Raw genomic sequence first — 17,174 nt, forward strand, 5'->3', positions numbered from 1 at the left:
ATGCATGCACATGCGCAGACATGTTCTTGCTCTGGCATAATTAGGCTGAAAGAATTCCCAACCTCCTCAAACCATTCATCTGCAAATTGGATATTTCAGTTGTGCTTCAAGTGTTCTATGTATATATTTAAATTCAGTGTCAGTGTTTCCCCAGCCATGTTTCTTTTTTCTCCTTTGTGTCAGCAGTCATGATCTGCACATTAAGTCAGATCAATAAGACTTCCTTCTTCAGCATCCATACAATCTCTTGTCGTTTTAAAGCAGTTTGAGCTGCACGTTAAAATAAGTTTGTCCTTTTCCTATAAGTTAACCTAAAAAGGTTTCAAGAACACAGAATTTATTTAAAGATACTCTTGATTTCTTAAACAAATGCTTACTCTTTTTTCCTCAGTGCCACAGAACTTACATAACTTACAGAAATTTTTCTTCACCTCTTTTATTTTTTAAATATGCTTATTTCAGTTTTAAATGGGGGAAGAGGTTGAAGATATTTCCTGCTGCAGAAGTATTATGGTTCACATGGACTTGAAGATAGGAAATGAGAGTTTTTCTTCTGGGCGTGTCCATACAAGTCTGTATAGATCAACCTTAAGTTTATTAGGCTGGATCTTGGATTGGTTATTGATTTAGAGGTTTTCTTATTCCTCACAGTTAACATAGGTAGTGTATGTGCTCTGCAAACTGAGATGATATACAAAAATACTGTTACCTGTGATCCACCACATTCTAATATGTGTATCATAAGAGCAGTATTAGACTAGAACTTCCCAGAATAAATTGTAAGGCATGCCTATGTGCTAACAACAGTTTTGGTGTTTGCTGTCTTTAAGGGCTGGGACAGGTTTCTCTATGCTATGTATTTCAGAAGAGATCAGGTGACTGTCTTGGTGTTTATTCCAGTAGTGCAGTGGGTTACAGAAGAGAAATGTGGGTGGGCATTACTGTACCGTACAATTCAGCATACTTTTCCACTTCATAAGAACAAATAAGTGAGAAGTACCATCAATGTATAAAAATGATTTATGTTCAAAGTAGTGAAAGAGGACAGTAAAGTTCTGGAAAGAGTTCTCTTTGGCTGCACCAGCTACACACTTCTAGCTGAATTTTATGGTTGTTTTTTGGGGGGGGTTGGGTTTTTTTTTGTTGTTTTTTCTTTCTTTTTAAGTACTTCAAGGTACCAGTGTTTGTTGTAACTTAAGCATATTATACATTGAGCAGTTAGATTCTTGCCACCTATGGAATAAAATGCTGTTAAATCACTGGAGTATATTCATATTCTCTTCCGTGAACATTACACAGCAATGTAAATACACAGTAATGCAGTGTAGTACTAGTGATTAACTTGGGACATATTATTTTGGGCTACTTCTAAACAAAAAAGTATTGGCAAATTGTTAGAAAAATAGTTTCCTGTCATAGACACTTAAATAATGACCAGTATATACAGGATTTTTTGCCCTTTTCCAGTCAGTGCTCCTTTGTTCTCTGACTTGGCTTCCTAGTGCTGTCACTCATAGGAAGTTCCAAAAAATGTTATTTAAAAGGAGTAATACAGCAGACAAACTTCAAGCCTTCTTCTTGCATTATGGATGAGGTAATGCTCAGCTCTTAGTCACATAGTGTAGAAAGCCACTTTTACTCATGTAAGTGCAAGAATATTGTTGCCAAACTGGACAACAGAAGGGAAGCTGATGTCCTCTGGTTCTTGAGGGTTAAAGGTGGCTCTTCTTCAGTGTTTTCCAATTTAGGTGATTTTAATATAATTAGTTTCCTTCTTCTGCCTTTTTTTTCACTTAACCATTTGTTGCACCAGAATCATTGCACCACACCCCCCACGCTTGCCCCCCATGTATTTTGCATTTGCTAATAAGCAGATTAGTGAAGCATAATATATGGTGTGACAGGCAGTGGATAAGAGGGGGACTGGTAGGATATGTTTGACAGAACAACAGACAGTCAGTGCAAGATACTGAGAATTTACTTTTAATTTTATTTTGGGGTGTTGAGTTTTTCTGTTGGTTTTTTTTTTTTTTCTTCTTGTTTTCCTTCTCCCTCTGTTAAGCATTTTCTGGTGCACCAGTGCTTGATGCTGTTACCACAGTGGTGATAGCAGGTTGTTTGACTGCTGGTGGATGTGCTAATAAGTGCAGCTGATTGGAAGGAAGGCTGTTGTATGTGTTAGTATTAATGTATATAATCTATGTTTTACCTCTCTTCTCCTGCCTGTTGGTCTTGCCAGATAAGAGGAGAAGTGAGCATTCTTCATTTGACACTGAAGCACTTAGTTTAATGGTATGTTCTGACATCAGCTGTCTATTTTGATTGTCATCACGTTACAGACTGAAAGTCACCTGTGTATAATGAAATACTGAGTAATTTAATTGAATTCTTCCCTTTTGTACTTGGCAAGGATGGGCCTACTATGATTAAGTCATTAATAATATAATTCATTTCAAATCTACTTAATAAAATGGAATTTGTAGTTTAATTTTGAGAGCTTTGGTATGTGTGAATACTAGTAGATAATACTAAATAGCATAAAATACTGCTTCTGTTCAAAGTATCAAGCTAAATTTAAAGACTTTAATTCTTTTTAAACTACATTTATGATATATAAGATGGAAATAGATTGGACAGCTTTATGCAGAAATATCACATCACAAAAGAAATGAAATTTGTGATTTTATTCTTCTTACTGATAAATTTACCATGGAAGTTTCATGGTGCTTGAATGTAGAGCACGAATTGCATAGCCTCTTATATGAGATAATCTTTACAGTTATGATGTTGGTTGCACAGTTTAAAGTAGTTTCTCATGGGGGTGTTCATAATTGATATTCTTTGTGAATAGTTTGTGGTTTATTATAGCACTTTCATAAAAAATACCTTCCTCTTGAAGTTTGTTAAAGAAAAGATTGAACTGTGCTTTCTTGCATTTATTTTTTAAGATCCTGGGATGGATGCTATCCACTGTCACACAAGACTTTGTGCTGTGGAGGTTTTTCTTCCCCTCGCTGTTGACCAAGTTGTCAGACCTTTATCTTCACACTATAGAATTTGGTAATCTAGGAAGCTACCTAGGTTGTTATATGTAAAAGTAAAGTAAAAGGAAAAAACCTTCTGCCATTTTGAGTCAGTGCTCTGGTTGAAAAGGAAGGGTTTGTCAAGTACCCACTCTTCTTTTGCTGTGACTTTGACCTGCTACAGATCCATTCTTAGCTGTTGTGTCAAGTTACAATAACTCCTCTGTCTGCCTTTTTCAGAAAACTGCTGTAGTTAAACAGGACATGCTATGCATCTGTAATAGCTCCCATCAAAACAACTGAAGTCTTAATTGAAGTTAGTATGTCTAATGACATAAGCATGGTAGATCTTTTTTGGCACATACATTAATGCATGTTCTGGTCTGTAACCACTAGTATTCCACTAGGACTGAATTGCTTTGTCTAACAAACCTCTAAAGCAATTTCATGTGACTGTAAATGAGGTGGGAGGGCAAAAAAACCCCACTAGTTAAGATATATGTCTCTTATGGCATGTATAATATATGAAAGGAAATGGGGCAAACTATAGTATGTTTATGCGGGAGAATTGAAATCGAATTTACCAGTAATGCAATTGTCTCTTCATAAACGATATCAATTTTGCAGCACTAATGAGTATTCTTTGGGGAATAAATTGTCTGATGACTTCGAGAGTACTTGGTTTTGGCAGAGGGATGCGTTGCTCCTCTCATGAGTGGTTCTAGATTTTCTGAGTTTGCAGGTATTGCTCCTGATTCTGTTATGCCTTACTTGGGTATATTTCCTAATTAGCTTTGGATGGAGTACTTTATTCTGAAAAACTTAAAATTTAGTATTTGTATGTGGTAAATGATGAAATAGTTTTTAAATAGGCAACTTTTAAAGGATTCTATTCTTAACAGTCTGGTATCATTACTTTGCTGTAGTGATTAAACCGGTACTTAATCTGAATATTTTATTGTTAGTTTAGTAAAAATTGTAATTTAGCCCAGAATGTAGCTGTACCATGCTGTAGGATGTCTCTTAGTTTAGGTCCTCATGGTAGAACATTTTACACTGCTTTTCTTTGGTGCTGAGTCTTGGAGTTAGTATCTTGTCATTTCATCAAAGTCAAGTATCAATCTGATGTATTTTGACTCCTAAATCACCAAAAGTTTTTCTTAAACAGAAATAAATACAAGAAATTATGCAAGTGTACCATCAACTATATCAGTAAAAAAAACACACTTTTTAATATTTGTGGTAGTCAAGAAAAAGCACGCATAGTTAACTGTGGGAGACTGTAACTATAAAATTTTGTATTCACACTTGTGCAAACAGAACATGTGAGATGCTGTGGATTTATGAATGGGAAATATTCTTTGAAGTATAATCCATATTGCAAATTTTTGCATATTATTACCACACTGATGGCTTTCTGAGTTTTGTGATAGGTTCCAAATTCAATGTAAAGACATGATTATATCCTTTGCAAAAAAAAAAACATTCAAAGCAAACCAAGCCGGTTGATGGGGGAAGATAAAGACTGGGGATGAAAATACCAGTATGAAATTATTTAACTGGGAGTTTAAAGCATATGACTGTAACGGTTCCTTCTGCTTGTAAAAATTACTGGAGCCAGGTCTTCAAGTAACATCAAGGGATCAGTTTAGCTCCTTAGAAATTAAATTTTACAAGTAAACTGCTTATTTTAATTATACATTAATCAGAACCAATGAATTTCGGAACTGTTTACTTAAGCTGGTTCAACTTTTCCCCAGTAAACTACGTGCATGCCAAGGTCACTTTTGTGTAGCTCTTAATGTTATTAAATCATGTTGATGTTGTGTCATTGGAAATGCAGCCTTTGAAGTACTTTGCAAATTTGCTGCTTGTCTCAGCACTCAAAGGATTTAGGAACAGGTTTTTTAGAGCTGTGGCCTCCAGCTTTCTGAGGTGGAAATGTTGGTTGAAAATAAGACAATCTTGAATTCGTATTCAATGAGACTGCAAAAAACAGAATACTGATTGCACTTTAAAAATGCATTTTTCCACCCTAGAATTTTAGGAAAATGCTAAGGCAAAACAAATGCACATAGTTTTGCAATAATTTTTTAAATAGCATCACCTATTGCCTTGTAACTCTACTGTATGTTTACTGACAGTTGACAAGAATTTTTTAAAATTGTTTGTTTTCCCAATCTATTTTATGTTTGACACTGTTCACGTATGTACTTTCTTCTGTTTTGAATTCTGACTTTGATTCCTCAATTCCTTGCGTGTATCTCTGTAGAGGTTTTTTATTTGATTAACATTGCTGCTACCCTGGCTGGGAAGCCAGAAAGCCAGAGATAAATTTGCAGCTGTGTTTGCTGATGAGCCCTGCAAGCTTTCTTAGCCCCTGCATCACTAAATTGAAGTTAGCTGCATGGCAATGGGAACATCTTGTACAAAGCAAAACAGCTTACATATGCAGTTGCCTGTAATATTTCAATTACTTTGACTGAAAGTGGGCTTGCAGTGCAATGCACTTGATTTACAGTGCACTTCATTTGGATGAGTTCTTTAATTGGAATTAATGGGTTTTGGCCTTGAGTTATTCTGTCAGGAAATTGATTATGTGGTTTCCACTTACATTTTCCTGTGGTAGGTTGGTGGTTTTTTTAGTAGAATACATGTCTCAGAGCTTGAAGTAGAATTTTCTTTATCTTAGTAATGCTTTCATCTAGCTTTGTTCTTCAAAATAGAGATATTTGCTTCAGAAATAAAGCTTCTCCTGTTGCCTAATTGATTATTTCAGAAGTAAGGTTCAAGGTTAAAATGTTCATAACTTTGTCATGTTATATCCTCACCTAAGCTTTTACTGTTGCATTCACATAGATGACTGGTTACTCTGTGCTGCACTTAAAGAAGCTTGGCTGCTTGCATGTATTGGAGGGGAAGTGTTTGATTTTTCTCTTGTGCTTTTCTTCTGACTTTAGTATAGCTTGATGAAAGTCTTCTGAATCGTTGATGTCCTTCTGATATGACTTTTCTGTGGAAATTTAAAAGACCATACGAAGCAATCAAATTCAACTGAATGAATATCATTAGCTTTAAAAAATACTATGAGAGTCTAAGGCTAATTTGTGGGGATTTTTCCATGGTCTGATTGGCCTTTAAGACAGGCTCCTAATGTTTTAAACCAATACAGCTATTTTGAGTTCCTTGGTCTGGTTATATGAAAATATGCAAGCAATATACTAGTGTTTTGTATTTTTCAAGCATATATAATAAAAAGCATGTTTGCAGATAACAGTCTTCAGTTTGCCAATAATCCACTTGTAAAGGAAAAGTCTAAACACAGAAAATATAAAGTAAATCCAAGCATGTTCATCTAAGACTTACCTGCTGTAAAGGGTGGTCCTTTTATTGAGTGTGTTTGGTTTTGGACAAACATAACTTGTGGTGGATTCAGTCCTAAAACATGGGTGCAGAACTGGTGTTGCACATTTTTGTTTTTAGTAAATAAATAAATTTCTTTAAAAAATATTTTTCTGTATTTAGTGGTGGATTTTTGAAGAAGTACAATTTGTGTTGTGTGAAGGAATGAACACTGTCAGGAGGGGAAGGTGATGAGAGCTCTTGGGCTAAGTGCTGTATAAGATCTGATGCATGTGGTTAGTGGTTTCATATAGATACTGGATCAAAATACAGGTAATTTTGAATGCCGCAGTATTCTTCTATCCCCATTGTATGGAGTATTCCTCTGCAGCAAGGGATGCCTGTGCCAGAACCCAGAGCTTTCCAAGTTCTTCTGTGCTGCCCTGTGGTTTTTGCCCAGTTATATAGGGCTAGAACAGAAATACACAATACAGATATCTTTCCTCACTGGTAATTATGTAAGGTATTTTGGGAAATTTTGTCTGCTGTAAATGAGATTTGTCAGAAGCAAATCAGCATTGCTCTAGCTTTGATCCCAGAGGAGAAAGAAGAGAGGTAGTTATCACAGTGTTTAACAAAAGAGAAGCTCATACTGAATACTTCATATGTGAAAAAATAATAGTTGAAATTCCCTGCTTGGCAGAGAGAGTTCATTTTAATGAGCGGTTGTGATACATTAACTTTGTTTCATCTGCCTTACCATTGCCTTTTAGCTTGATATGACTTATTTCAGGCATAGTTTTTCCAGTTCTGGACTTCTGCCTGGTCTGCTAGTTATGCAGAATCATGTATCACCTTTGTGACATGAAGAACTCTCTCCCAAGAATTTGCAACATAAGATTTCAGTTTGATGTAAAGAGGCAAAAAAACTAGTAAAAGCATGACTGGGCTAATAGGTAAATTAACCAGTTTAAAGGAGGTACACCAAATTAGATTTTCAGATAAAAGGTCAGAGTTAACTTACGCATTTAGGCAAGACCTGCACACATGTGCATGCATACACACACACACATATCAAGTCTTTATTTTATGAACTCCTTATTATTGATGCAAGCACAACCCCTTGATAGAACTTACATATTGGGCCATTTAAAATAGACAATGTCTGAAGTTTGCTGCCTTAAACTCCTGATTGAGTATTCAAAGAATACAATAGTTTTCATAGAACCTTATTAATAAAAATTAGCTTCTGTGACTTAACATAGATTTTGGATGAAATTGAACTCTTCAGTGCATATACTTCATAGGAATTTATAAAATAAATAAATAGAAAAAAAATATAGTTCACTTTGCTACTGAAAGCTCCCTTCATGTGACAGCATTCTGGTTTTAAAGGCAGGTTGTCATTCCAGTACATGGAAACAAATGAATAATGTTGTGTCATTCCTTTACTTAGACTGTTGCAGAGGAGTCTTATGTCCTCAGGGCTTTCACTGTATTAGACATCTTTTAGTGAATTTCCTACTCAAAGGATGTTATTTCTGAAGTTGCCGCTATTCTTCCTTCCAGATAAATTCCATTATGTATTGCCAATAACAATACCATGTCACTCTGTTAGAAGGGAAATTAAGTAATGCATGTTCCAGTTGCTGGAGGATAGATGATGCAGTGAAAAGTATTTCAGATAACCTTAAAAGAATACATTCGCTTAATGGCTAAGAATAGATGGTTCTTTTTAATGCTTAGGTTTTTACAAATGAATGTTAGAATGCTGGTAGTACCCCAGTGGATTAAGCCACTTCTGTTGGAGGTAGGTTCTTTTCTTTAGGAGCACTGCTGGTACAGTGCATCTCTTGAAAGCAATGTGTTTGCATTAATTCTCCACAACTCACTGAGCTGAAAGTAGGGTAAGACATTTGGATCTTGGAGTATTCAGCATACATGTCTTCACCCCTTGGTCACTTACTTTAATCCAAGCCAGTCTGTTGCAAGTAAAAATAGTATCTTTCCTGGATGTTTATGATGAAATTACATTCTTTTGATATTACAAAATTCATACGAGTGAGATAGGCATTCGTGTAACATCTTCGTCAGAAACTCAACAGGTGAATGAACTTGTTACTCCTAAAGACCTGTGGTACAGAAGGTCTGTCTAGAGGGTTCTTTCCACAGCAATTTAAATACAAGGCTAACAGAAATACATGCGTAATGCTAAACAATCTAAATTGCAGAAAGTAGCCTAATTACTATGCATTATATCCCTGAAATCTAATTAATTGCTTTTATTTCTTTTTCAGATTGTTTGAAGGACGTTCACCAAGGAAGCCAGAGAAACTTAAGACCCTTTTCTGCTATTTTAGGAGAGTCACAGAAAAAAGTATATATTTTTTTTTTTAAACTACAAAGCAGAGACATGAAAATTTCAATCCCATTACATTTAGAAATGGCAGCGCAGCATTATAATGGAAGTGTCTAACAAAAGCCAGCTTACTTTTGATATTCATATTAATGTCACTTCTCATATAGATGATGCATACAATTAGATCTGGCACAGAGCTTATTGTACTCTTTTTTCTGAGATATATGGGGGGGTGTGAGATATATGCAGATATATTTTCACCCCTGCTTATGCATATAATAAAGTGTGTGTATATATAAATGTGTAAATATAAATGTATGTATAATGTTTGCAATATATGCAACAACTTGCTGCATGGCATCGGAGTGAGAGTGCAGAGGAAACTTAGCACCATATGTAGTCATTAAAATCACAGGCTTAAGGATTATGAACCAAGCTTCAGATTTCCTGCAGTATGCACGTTTAGTCCTTTGACTGTAATGTTAGTAGTTTTGAGGGATTTCCCCTACTTTCTTTTCTATTGTCCCAAAGCAAAGCTATTGTGAAGTTTGCCTAGTTCAAATAGAACAAAAAAAAGTTAGCGTGGTATTTTCCTTGCTGTACATAGTCTTACCTTCTGTTGTTACCATGAATTTGAACATCTGCATAAACCTTCAGAGATAGTTTATTTTTCTGAGAACTGTATCAGAGCTTATATATTGTATTTTGGGGAGAAAGAGGTTTTACTGCAGTAGCATACTTCACATCTGCAGAAGAATTTTTTCTTTGCATGTTACTATTTCACCATTGGCATTATATTCTCTCAGGAAGGTTTGTTTTAAAAGAAACACAGCTTTAAGCAATTAAACATAAAAATCCCCTTACTTGGTTCAGCCCCTCTTCAGTTCATCATTTTAATTCACCACAAATTAAATGCAGCTGTATTCTGCTTAAGCTGTCAAACTTTCAGCAATGTCAGTAGAACTAAATCTCTGCAGCAGAAAGTAAATTTATCTATGTGTGGAACCGAGAAGAGAGATATTGTACTACCTTTTTCTTAATATTCAAGTAATAATTATTTTTCATGTAAACCAAATACTAAATTTACACAGCTGTCCCTGACCCCCTGTTCAAATGAGATCTGTTAGGAACATGCTTTATAAAACTACTGTATTAGATTTCTTAACTTTATAACTTTAATATTAAATAAGATTCTTGAGTGCTCTTTTCTTGAATTAAAAATTCTTATCATAATTTTAAAAGGCCCCATTTCCTGTTCTTTTCTGTCCAAGGAATTAGTAAGACTAAAGTAATTTAGCTCTATAAATTGCTGTAATAATTTTGCAACTTTTTTTATTGTAAGCAACTTTTTTATTGTAAGCAACTTTTTTATTGTAAGCAACTTTTTTATTGTAAGCAACTTTTTTATTGTAAATGGTAATTGAATGAAGGAAGGATTCTTTTCCCTGAAACACAATGAATTCCACTAGCACCCTGCTAGGGCTGAAAATGTTTTGATTTGGAAATCCACTAACACTGCATCTTTATTGACATGTAGGACTTCTTGGAAATATGAGCTGCTGCTTCATCCATCCATAGGTTGCGTACTCGGTGTTGCCTGTTCACCCTGAACAGTAGCCACCTCTATAAAGGTTCACGGTTTCTTTTTTACTCAGTGGCAGCACATTTTATTTCAACTTTTCAGTCTTTCTAGTAGTGTTTACAAGTGAAAAATCACATAAGTAGTAGGTTTTTTTCTAGATCTGGAGAAAGAAAAAGTACTCAAAACTCCAAAGGGGAAAGAGAAATGAGTATTTTGGTCTTCCCACTTGTTTTCAATTTGAACATGGGCTGTCAGGGGAAGATGCAGAGCTACTCTTGAGGAAAGTTAAGCTTTTCTGTTTCTGCCAAGAATGTTGTTTATTGTAATTTTAAAAGCTTACCGCTTAAAATAATCTAAAGATGAAAGCTCCAGTAGTTAATATTTATTTTTCTCTGGGGTTGGTTTGCCTGTAGAACCTACAGGATTGGTGACATTTACAAGGCAGTGTCTCCAGGAGTTTCCAGACTGGGAAAGGTAAGTCAAACATCTTGCTAATAAAAGAAATTTCTTAAGGAACTGAATCCCATTCGTATGGTATTGACTTGGGCCTGGAAGTACTACAGAAAAGAATGTTTCATACGGATTGTTATAGAGAGAAGTACAGAGGAAAGTAGGTGAACTGCCACAAGTAGCTCAAGTGCCCTGAGTTTTTCAGTATGATTTATTTTTTTGCCTATGAAGTCAACAAGTCTTAAGTGAATTTTTAAAACAGCAGCACATTTTTTGTGATGTTGCTTGAATGGGAAAAAAAAGAGATGACTCAATTTCAGAAATGACAGGAAATATAATAAAGTATGGATAATAACAAGCATGAAAACACAGGTGTTGCAGCTTTCTTGCTGGTTAGCACGGTAATATGGGACAATTTTTTTGTGAAAAACAGAACTTCCAATTTCAAATTTGATATTTATGGTGATAGAGCAGAGAAACTCAACAACTGGCTATGTTAAACCTTTTCAAATTGCTTCTGAAAGGCAGATGCATTTCCTTTAATCCATCAGGGTTTATTTTTAAACCACCTTTTGTTTAAAGATGTGTGAAAAGTTTGGGTTTGGATGGGTTTGTTTAGAACAGATTTCTTTGTGTGGAGATTCTGTAATCATTGTTTTGGTACAATATTTTTTTCTCTGATAGATCTCAGAAGAAACTGTCTCGATTGCATGTGACATATGAAGGCACCATTGAAAGCAATGGACAAGGTATGCTACAGGTAAGCACATATAACAGTAACTGTGGCTTTGTCATGTTTTTGTCATACTTTTATGATATGCCAGCTTAATAAAGTTATTTGTTTATCTTCAATTGACTTATATGACAAGATGTTATGCATTGTAAAAGAAACATCAAAATTAATTCCATGGGCAATCTTAGTACTGTCAGTAATCCCCAGCTCGTCTAGATCTGCACATGTACCTGGTACAGAAAAGGCTGACGGAAAGTCACAAGTTCTGGACAGCTTCAGGTCTTTTGGTTCAAAGCAGTATCAAAGATTGACAAGATAAAAGTTTCAGGTTGTGATCTTGATGAGTTGTCAAGGGTTTCAGTTTATTTTTGAAGAATTATTCTGGTGCCCTGGACAGTGACCAGGTCAATGGTTCAAGAGATTTTATTGCTGCTGCCAGCACCACTGTTTTGGTCTGGGAGGCAGTCAGCAAAAGAAATGCATAAGGAGGATGTACTGTCTGTATCTATGGAAAGGAACACATTTGAGTTTTCAATTTAGTTGTTTAGTTTTTGCTTTTCTAGCAGGAAAAAAAAAAAGGGGGGGGGGGAAATCTGCCTTCTAGAATTCCTTTACCAAAGAAATTACAGCTTCTTTAGCCAGGAGAAAGAAGAGCAGGAGAGAGAACTGGAAGACTTTTCTGTGATGCTTTTTGCGCAAATTATTAAGAACTCAACAACTGCTCCATGATAAACTGGTTTTGTTCTGTCTACCTTTTCAATTCTCACTCAGTGATGAGAGAAGGTTGAATTATGCCTTTTTGTATACTGTTTCTCTTGCATTCTGTAAAAGACTGTAAGATTATAGCTAGGAGGAAAACTATCACATCCTACGCAATTTCAAGTCTTATCAAACAAAGTATCTCTCTCTGCTCAGACAAAGAATGCTTACTCCAGGAGGGAGCAGGATGATGAATGCAGTGCAGGAGTTCCCAGTGACCCCAGCCTCAGTAGGCTGGCTGGGACAAACGGATCAGGGGTGGTGACAGAACAGTTCCTGTTGGCAGGCTGATGGACATCATTCAAAAACAAGGTGATGAGTCAGGTTAGTTCCAGACAAGGTCAATCCTAGAGATCTTATCAGCAAGTGGGAGTCAGCAGAAGACAGGGCATGACAAGGGTGTGTGTTTGTACGGGAGCCATGAGCCAGGAGTGAGGATGGGAGACCAAGGTGAGGATACTTAGCACAGTTAAAGTGCATTTGGAATCCTGATGCACTGAACATCTGGGTAGCTTTCATGTTACTTTTTTACTCAAGTTCAGCAAGTGTTAAACAACTTGTTTAGGTGTGTTGGTATTTCCAGGATAGAATTCAGGACTACTTGGGACTACTGTGCTTTTAGTGGCTGGCTTTAGACTCTGACTCCTGAATCAGTTTTTAATCTACACAGATGTTCATGTCATTCCAGCAACTTTTGTTCCCCTCCTGTAAATGTGCTTTCATAAGCTATATAAATAAAAACCAGTAAGAAGCCAATAGCATTTGCAAGATTAAGTGGCTTAAAAATTAGATTTATATGGCCAGTTAATTTGTATAAGCAAAATTCTTAAAAGGAATGTTGTCTATTTAAAAATGTAATTTGCAAAATATGTATTATTGCAGCAAAAAATAGAATCCAGAGCTGCTCTGTTTCAAGCAGTAACCTCAATGATCAGAATTACTTGCCTTGTTCAAGTGCATTCAAAGAATTGATGAGATTCTTTAAGGTACAGAACAACTGGAATGGAGTCAATGTAAGTCTAAAAATCCTTCAGTGCGGACAGTTGGGGCAGAATGCTATGAAAGGACAACTTAATAGTTCTTCAGTGTCCAAAAAATGCAGAAAGAGTACTATGAATTGTTTTTTTTTTTCATCTTTCACATTTACTGAAGTGTGTTTTATTCTTAAATGGGTGCTCTTCAAAGAAAACTCACAGAACCTGGATTCAGAGCATTTGAGATGCAAAACTGTTTTGCTGTGTGATTTCTCACTTGGTTTAAGTTTTCTGAGAAGTAGAAAGGGACAAAAAGGAATGCTGTTAATCAGGTTTTGTATTTTTAAGTTATTGCAGCAGAATTCAACAGTTACTGAAGTTTTTATAGGACCATTTACTTTGGTAAATGAAAGGGGTTTATGCTGCTTGCTTTATATCATAATCCTTCTGAATATATTTTTGTTAGGTTGATTTTGCAAACCGTTTTGTTGGAGGTGGTGTGACTGGGGCAGGACTAGTACAAGAAGAAATTCGTTTCTTAATCAACCCAGAGCTGATTGTATCGAGGCTCATCACTGAAGTCTTAGATCACAATGAATGTCTCATCATCACAGGTTAGTCTTTGCAGAAAACGTTTCACATCTTACTCTGGTTTTGTATGGAGAAAATATATTTCAAGTTGAAGTTTAAAATGTTTAAATAAAAACATCCTAGAAGGAAAAAAGGAAGAAAACAAAGCCAGTACTCATTTGACAAAGAACTTTCTGCTTCGCCCTACCTCTTAAGACCATAGGGCTGCTGTTATAGATGTTTTGTGAAGGAAACAAACAAAATTACAGCAAGCAGACAAAACTTTTTTACCCTATATAAATGTGTTTGAGGTCCTTAGTCCTAGCTAAAGAATATTGTGGGTGATACTGGTAAAAGCAACAATTATCAACTATTAGGTGATCCCAGCTATTTGCAGGTAATGCTCTGTAACATTAAAGTGGAATTGGTTTTGTTCCTGTCTGGAATTTGTAAAGTATGATGTGATCAGTGGGACTGAAAACTAAGAAGAGGAGCAGCCTTCTGGTTACCAAAAAAAAAGTGGAAAAGGAGAAATTTTGCATCCTTTAAAAGGGGTAGAAAGTCAGGAAATCTCTTTAAAATTTTGATTTTGTAAGCTACAACCATGTGTTTTTTTACTTGTAAGTTAGTTACGGTTTTGTGATTACAACTTCAAAACCTAAAGGCTCCTGCAATATGTTATTGAGAGGCTGTGTATGGAGCTGTGCTGTTCTGTCCAGTGCTTTGCTGAAAGTGTTTTTGATCTTGTTTCCACCTGTGTAGTAGAACTTGGAATGCTTTATCATCCATTGGATCAAACAGCTAGCACCAAAACACCAAATGTCACTATTAAAAGTGGAGAGGCCCAGGTCATGCTGTGTCTCAGTTCTATACCTGGGAGCACAGTGAGCAGTTGTCATAACTGGAAAATGAAATGATGCTATAATATTTATTTACTCTAAAGGACAGCTACAACAAAAAGTGCTTGATCAGAGAGATCCTCTGGGCAAATATTGTAGTAGAATATTTATATTTTATATTTTTTGGTCTGCTATAGTCAAAATGTTGGATTTAGGTACCTGACTGTTGAGGCAGCTCAGGTATTTGTGCAGTTACTAGAACAGATTTCTTGGAAGAGTCCTTCCAAAGCACTTCTTTCTCTCATGTGCATGCACAGTAGAAATTTAAGCTTGGATCTTGCAGATCTGATTCTGTCCTGAGCTATTGATTGTCCTGGACAGCACATCTTTTGTTTTCAGTTTTATACTTGGTAATCTTTTTTAGACAGTGTTTTATTTTGGTTTTGCACCCTATTTTGTTTTTTCTGTGAAAACTTTTTGATAAATTGGCTTTTGTGATTACAAATGAGTCAGAAAATTCATGGCCGTTGCTGATTTCTGTTGTGTACTTTGGATATGATACTATAGCAAGTTTAGTATGTTGGAGTATTACCTTCTGAGTGAGGCTATTCTGCAGAGAGGATAAAAATATAGAACAGTTATAACTCTCTGTAGTAACTGATTGGGGGAAACACTAAATGAATGTTTTTAAAGACCTTCCATTCCCCTGAAAAAAAACCCAATGATTTGAGATGAAGGAATAAAGGTGAGGATGTTTTTTCACTGCAGCAATATTCTTTTAGTTTTCTTCAGTACTTTACAGTGTTTTGTAATTAGTATTTGTGATGTGGTGTTCTTCTCTAATGGAAATGGCCATTCCATCATTTTCATTTCAGCCCCGGAGTTATTCCACCTTGGTTCTTAGCCAAGTCTCCACTGTGTGTCTCACAGTCCTCTTGATAAATTACATTCTGTGTGATGCATCTTGATTCAGTGGCCTAATGGGTATAACTATGTAGCTTAAATTCGCAGAAGAGTCTGAGAAATTGGAGAGAAATTAGATTTGTTGTGATTGCACAGTATCTGGTTAAGATCACAGCTGTAATGAGTATGAAACTGGTCATGCAAACAGTTGAGTTCTTCAACACAGATATCTATGTACAGAAATGTCTGCCGCAATGCCAAAGGCTCCCACAGCTGCATTTCTGCTAGAGCTGTAAATAAGTGTCAGTGTGTTTTTCATTCAGTTTTTTTCAGTTTTCTTTTTCCACTCCTCCTCTTTGATTTTGTGTTTACTCAGGCAGTGCTGAGAGCAGATGAAGCTGTGTTCCATGTTTGCTTTAAATCTACAGGCCTAACAGCCAGTCCTGACTGCATCTCAGCAATGCATTTTCAGAGATTTCTGAGCATATTAGCCGTGCAGTAAATGGGATCAGATAATTGGTTCAGCTGAAAATTTACTCAGAGGGGAAAAACTGATTTTCAGCTGGGTTTAGCAGTGTGGCTTCCCACAGGGTCACAGCCTCCTTGGGGCATCCACCTGCTCCTCTCTCTTGGGGGCCTCTCTCTGCAGGTGGAGATGTGCTCCTCTATTAACCTACATGTGCTGCAGGGGCATTGCCTGCCTCACCATGAGCTGCATCACAGGCTGCAGGGGCATCTGGTCCGGTGCCTGGAGCACCTTTTGCCCTCCTTCTTCACTGACCCTGCTATCTGCAGAGCTGTTTCTGTCACATATTCTCACTGCTGTTCAGGTTCCCCTCCCCCCACCCCCTTCTTAAGTACATTATCCCAGAGGTGCTACCACCATCGCTGATGGGCATGGGCTTGGACTTGGCAGTCTCGGAGCTGGCTGGCATTGGCTTTATCAGACACAGGGGAAGTGTCTAGCAGCTTCTCACAGGAGCCCTCAGCTACCAAAACGTTACCACACAAACCCAATGCAAGCAGGCTGATCATGCCACTGTCTGGAGAAAGCCTGAAGACTAGTGGTGACACATGATAAGCATGAGAAGAGCTGACTGAAAGGAAGAGAAGACCTTCCCCTCACTTTTTGCAGTAAATGTGCCTTTATATAAGTGCGACTCTGCCATTGTGCTTTTCACATGTACTCTTTTACACTGCTAGTGGTACTGCCTCTTCACAGGCATAATAACTATTTCTTAAGAAATACTAGAGGGGCGGTATGGTGGGGTTTTTCCCAGTTCCTGGGAACTTTGTGATGCCATACAGGTCATATGCAAATGAAAAGCTAGACTATGGAGTCCAAGAAAGTTATATTTATTCTTAATGACAGTTGCAATTCTTTCTAGATGATGAGGTCTCATAAGCACTAACACTTGGCAATTTCACTGTTTGTCTGATGCTGTAGCTATTACAAGTTTCACAAAGGACGTTACCTTTGACTTTAGGTAGGCTTTTTAGGGCTTGTAGCTTGTTTTTAAAGTTCTAATGGAACTGTGCTATTATGCTGTAATTTTGGCTTGGTTTTTTTACCTTTTTTTTTTTTTTATGGGAAGAAAAAAGATTAACCAGAACCATTAACATGTCCAATTTATCCTGTA

General features: G+C 36.5%; 1 protein-coding gene and 1 long non-coding RNA gene across 4 annotated transcripts in view; one reads left to right on the forward strand and one right to left on the reverse strand.

Annotated features, from left to right (window-relative positions):
* Nucleotides 1-17,174, forward strand: part of PARG (poly(ADP-ribose) glycohydrolase) — a 68,057-nt gene that overhangs the window by 34,095 nt on the left and 16,788 nt on the right. For all 3 annotated transcript variants that reach the window (XR_009728496.1, XR_009728497.1, XM_061373769.1), the window contains exons 10-13: nucleotides 8,663-8,742; nucleotides 10,720-10,780; nucleotides 11,441-11,516; nucleotides 13,689-13,836. Coding sequence is in view for 1 of the 3 variants with exons in the window: in XM_061373769.1 (XP_061229753.1) it covers nucleotides 8,663-8,742; nucleotides 10,720-10,780; nucleotides 11,441-11,516; nucleotides 13,689-13,836 (365 nt within the window). In the remaining 2 variants the exon portion in view is untranslated. The remainder of the gene's footprint in view (nucleotides 1-8,662; nucleotides 8,743-10,719; nucleotides 10,781-11,440; nucleotides 11,517-13,688; nucleotides 13,837-17,174) is intronic.
* Nucleotides 1-17,174, reverse strand: part of LOC133223239 (uncharacterized) — a 318,819-nt gene that overhangs the window by 15,943 nt on the left and 285,702 nt on the right. The gene's annotated exons all lie outside the window — the stretch shown is intronic.

This window comes from Neopsephotus bourkii, unplaced genomic scaffold (genome assembly GCF_033783945.1).
Source record: "Neopsephotus bourkii isolate Nb327-2 ecotype Australia unplaced genomic scaffold, CSIRO-AGI_Nbou_v1 NB_1634, whole genome shotgun sequence".
Lineage (NCBI taxonomy): Eukaryota > Metazoa > Chordata > Aves > Psittaciformes > Psittacidae > Neopsephotus > Neopsephotus bourkii.